Source organism: Montipora foliosa, chromosome 2 (assembly GCF_036669935.1).
Source record: "Montipora foliosa isolate CH-2021 chromosome 2, ASM3666993v2, whole genome shotgun sequence".
NCBI classification, from domain to species: Eukaryota; Metazoa; Cnidaria; class Anthozoa; order Scleractinia; family Acroporidae; genus Montipora; species Montipora foliosa.
Window position 1 is genome coordinate 57,976,980 of NC_090870.1, and position 5,000 is coordinate 57,981,979.

Here is a 5,000-nt window from a genome sequence, read left to right on the forward strand (position 1 = left end):
ATTGTGGTTTTACTATTATTACCATTTTATCTCACCAATAAACTGTGTTTAGAGCAACACAAGTAACTTCGTGATCTCGAATCTTAGAATCGTAAAAAGACGGGTCATAGGTCTTAAAATTAGCCTAATTCAAACTAAAGATTTAGTTTTATTGTGAGTGCTAATATTTGGCTTTAAAAAGCGGCCACCGCCCACTGAAGAGAAACGGGTTTTTGGCCTTAAGGGTTAAATCGATAGGGTACCGCGTGACGTAGTTTCTCTATCTCTATATCTCTTCGTGCCATAAGGCACATAAGGCTTTGACATTCTCTTTCCATCCACTTCGGTTTGCTGCTAAAGCTCTGACAGTCGTCCATGATTGCCACCCAGCTACTCGTCTTTCGTCTTCAACCATTCTCCTCCATGTTGTTTTTGGTCGACCTGGTCTCCTCCTCCCCTCTGGCCTCCACTCCAATGCTGTAACAAAGTGCTCCTCTCTGTTCTTCCTCAATATATGCCCGATCCAATTCCATCTTGGGCGTCTGATCTCATCACTCGTTCTGTTCACTCCTGTGGTCTCCTGGATTTGTTGGTGCGAGATGGTGCGTGGCCATCTTATTCTCAGTATGCGTTTCATGCATTTGTATTGGAAGGCGTCCAGCTTCTTTGCTTCTGTTTTCGTGAGTTTCCAAGCTTCGCAGCCATACATCAAAACTGCTCTGACAATTGTTTTGAACAATTGAACTTTCGTCTTCCTGCTAATTTCGTTACAGTCCCAAATTCTTCGCAACCTATAGAAAGTTTGTCTGGCTTTACTTAGTCTCTGTTGTATGTCTTTGGTCGCCCCGCCTTTTTATCCAGCAGTGCACCTAGGTACAAAAACTCCTCAACGTCATCTACCTGCTTGTCATTTACTTTTATTTTTTGGTCGTTTCTGGCATTTATTCGCATAACTTTTGACTTCTTCGCCTTAATCTTAAGTCCTACTCTGGCAGCTTCATCGACAAGCCTACTGGTCTTATCTTCTATGTCAACACATCTAGATGACAATAAGGCAATGTCGTCTGCAAAGTCGAGATCTTCTAAGACCGAGGTGAGCTTCCATCGTATGCCAGTTCTCCTACCCTCTGTAGTTCTGCTCATGACCCAGTCAATTGATAGTAAGAAAAGAAAACCTGATATGGTGCACCCTTGTTTTACTCCAGACTGAACTTGAAACCATTCTGTTGTTTCACCTTCTTCCACGACTGCGCATTCAAAGTTGCTGTACATTGCTTTTATCAGACAGATAAGCTCTTCTGGGATTCCATATATTGACATGATGTTCCATAGACTTTCGCGATGTATAGAATCAAACGCTTTCTCAAAGTCTATGAAATGTGTGTACAGAGTTGCATTCCATTCATAGACTTGCTCCAGTATATTCCTGAGAGTAAAAATCTGTTCGATGGTACTTCTGTTCTCTCGGAACCCTGCTTGCTCCTTCCTAAAGATGTTGTCAACTCCTTTTTTAATTCTACTTATCAACATTCTGCAAAAGATCTTACCTATGACTGGTAAAAGTGTGATACCCCTCCAGTTCGTACGCTCACGTAAGTTACCCTTCTTGGGTACCTTTACTATTAGTCCTTTGCTCCAGCTTTTTGGTGCTACACCCTCTTCTTTTACTTTTTTGAACAACTTTGTCTACTCCTTTGCTCTCTCTTCCAAATCTGTCTTTAGAAGCTCTACAACTACGCTATCATGACCAGCTGCTTTCCCACTTTTCGTTGATTTTATAGCATTTTGCACCTCTGTTGGTTGGAATGCTCCGATGTCGAACTCTCTGTCATTTTGCCTTGTTTCAATTACATGTGGCTCTATAGGCCTGACAGGTGGTTCTTTGTTTAGTACTGTGTCAAAGTGTTCTTTAAAGATCTTCAGTCTTTCACTCTGTTCGTTTGTTGGTTTTCCATTTTTATCTTTGACTACTGTACTTGTTCTTTTCTTCTCACCTGTCAAAGTCCTCACTATACGATGCAGTTCCCCTGCTCTCCCGTTTTCTGCTGCTGTTTCAGCATTATCTGCCATCTCATTCATCCAATACCTCTTATCTTCACGAGCACTTCGTTTAACTTCCTGGTCTTTTCCTTTGTACTCTTCTTTTATTCTTTTCTTGACTCTTTCTGAACGTGTACTTTCTAACTTCAACTTTAGTTGACTCCTTTCCTCTACTTTCTTCCACGTCCTGTCGCGCAACCAAGGTTTGCTGGTTCTCTTAGCTATGCCTAGTACATCTTTAGCTGCACCAACATATATACTCTCCATCCTGTTGTTCATGTGGTCGGCATTTTCTTCATCCAACTCTGTCAGGGCTTGAAATCTGTTTCTGACCTCAATGTTGTATTTGACAAGCATCTCTTCGTCTGCTAATTTCTGCGTATCCAACCTTGTTCGACCTTTCATTTCCCTTGGGTTTGTTTTCAACTTCAGCTTGAGCCTAGTCTCCACTAGGTAGTGGTCGCTTCCCACATCTGCACCTCTCCTGACTACAGTATCCATGACTGACGATCTATATTCTTTTGTAATCATTGTGTGGTCTATCTGGTTCTTGGTTCTGCCATTTGGTGATGTCCATGTTGCTTTATGAATTTCTTTATGGGGAAAAATTGTTCCTGTGATGACTAAACCATTCATCTCGCAGAACTCACAGAGCCTTTCGCCATTCTCGTTCCTGTCTCCTGTACCGTGTTGTCCCAGTACCTCTCTTTCTTCTGGCGTTCCTTTTCCCACTTTAGCATTTAGGTCTCCAGTAATAAGCAGGATGTCATTTCTGTTGCACTTCTGCACCGTACCCTCTAGTTGTTCGTAGAAATCGTCTTTGCTCTCTGTACTCGCATCGTTGGTCGGGGAGTATGCGTGTATCAACGTCAGTTTCCTATACTTTGAATAAAACCTTGCTCTGATAATTCGGCTACTTTCTGGTGTCCACTCCATAAGACATCTGGCTGCCTGTTGTGACATCATAATTGCTACACCTCCTTGGTGTATATTTTCTTCGCCACTATAGATTATTACCTCTCCTGTATTAAGCTTGGATTTTCCGCTTCCTCTCCACCTGCATTCGCTAATACCCAAAATATCTATCTCATATCTCTTCATCTCTTTTGCTACTTGGCCAGCCTTCCCAGTCTCGAACATGGTCCTAACATTCCAGTTTCCTATCCTTGTTTTATTCTTCGGATTCACGATCGAGGCTGTCGGCTTTTGGTCTTCCGTTCGGCTTTGGCCCAAAAGCGTCATCCTGCTATCAAGAGCTCTCGTCGCGTCACCGATCTTAATAGAGATTCGAATGTCTTCCGTTTCTGTAATAGGCTATTTTTTTACGGGAGTGGGTTATCAGCCCCCAGCCCAAACCCCAACCTGGAGGACCAGGGGTTACACTTCGTCTGGTCTCTAGCCTTCGACCTGTTCGGCATGGGTAGCCCTACCAGGAGTACAAGACTCCAGCCGACATAGCTCTAGGGGTCATTGAGACACGCAAACCATCCCACCGCGATAAGGTGGTGACCCCTTGGGATGGGTGACGTAGTTTAGCAATCACTAAAAAAATAATAATACTAAAGACGAAAAGTGATAGAGTTGAAAAGTAAAGACATTTAAGGAAGGAAATCTTATGTGTAGGTAGGAAAATCGGGACGCGAAAAAATAGGAAAATAAAAGTCAAAGCCGAATGCTATACCTTATTCTTCGGAGAAAGTAACTGCATGGTTAAAATAAAAGTAGATGACCATCACCTTGACTGCCTTACCTCTTGTAAACCCCTTGGAGTGAATGTGTCTTCTGACTTTCAGGGCGCGTTCGATTGACCGTATTCCTGAATAGGAATACATGGAATAGAAGTTCGAAATCCTTCGTTTTTACGGAGATTCACATTAAAATTATCAAGCACTTGCTAAAATGATATTTTAAACATAATTATCTTTATTATCCTTGTTGCTTCAAAAGCGCCAGACATGCCGTTTTAAATCATCACTCCACGTATTCTTATTCCAGAATAGGGTCAATCGAAAGCACCCTAAATGATCGACTCACATAGATGATATTTGTTCCAAGGCTAGCAAATGACTCTATGCCCTGAGAATTCTTAAGCACAGTGGTGTACATCCTCAAGATCTACGATCTGTTTTCTGTTACTTTATCAGACCTTTATTAGAATGCGCTTGCCCTGTTTGGCACTGTCAAAGACTAGTTAGAAGCCATCCAGCGTCGGGCGCTTCGTATTGTGCACCCGCAGTTGTCATACAAAGAGAAGCACTTAAAGTCGTGAACCTGACTACACTTTGGGAAAGACGCGAACACCTGTGCATGAAATTTCACAAGAACGTAACGCATTCCGATAGTAAACTATATAGCCTTTTGCCAAGACCTACCACCAAAACCTACTTTCTTAAAAATCCTAGAAGACTTCCACTTTTAAAATGTTGAACTAAAAGATTCCAAACAAGCTTCATACCAAGCTCGATTAAGAAATGGGACTGAACTGAACTGCAATCAAGATTAACTAATATTTTATCAATGTACATAAATTATTTAAATTTTGTAATTTCACATTTTGCAATTGTAACATTGAGTTTTTCAATTACCTTTGTAATTGCAATTCGAATGATGTAATAAAGTTATTACAAAAATTTGGTTTTATCAACGGAGTTGAGAATGTAAATTGGCCACCGTATAGAGATTCTAAAGGCTGACGTTTCGAGCGTTAGCCCTTCGTCAGAGCGAATCGAGGAATTGTAGGTTACGTGTAGTTTTTATAGTAGAGTAGGAGCTACGCTATTGGTGGTAACATGGCAACGTGAAAAATAGGAATATATTAGTTAAATGAAAAGCGTTCGTTAATACCGTGAGGATTAAGGGTGCCGATTTGAAGGATGAATTTTTGTTCCAGATTCCTGCGGCTTTCCGTCGTACCTAGATGTACGGAAAGGCCGCAGATAGCCATGTGTTTTTTGGAGTGGTTAGGCAGATTAAAATAGCGA

At 41.5% G+C, this 5,000-nt stretch overlaps 1 protein-coding gene across 1 annotated transcript; it reads right to left on the reverse strand.

Annotated features, from left to right (window-relative positions):
• Window positions 1–1,665: 1,665 nt before the first annotated feature.
• On the reverse strand, window positions 1,666–3,261 carry LOC137991882 (craniofacial development protein 2-like). The gene has a single exon (XM_068836915.1). It carries the CDS (start codon window positions 3,259–3,261, stop codon window positions 1,666–1,668), a length of 1,596 nt encoding a protein of 531 aa, XP_068693016.1.
• Between the last annotated feature and the right edge of the window lie 1,739 nt (window positions 3,262–5,000).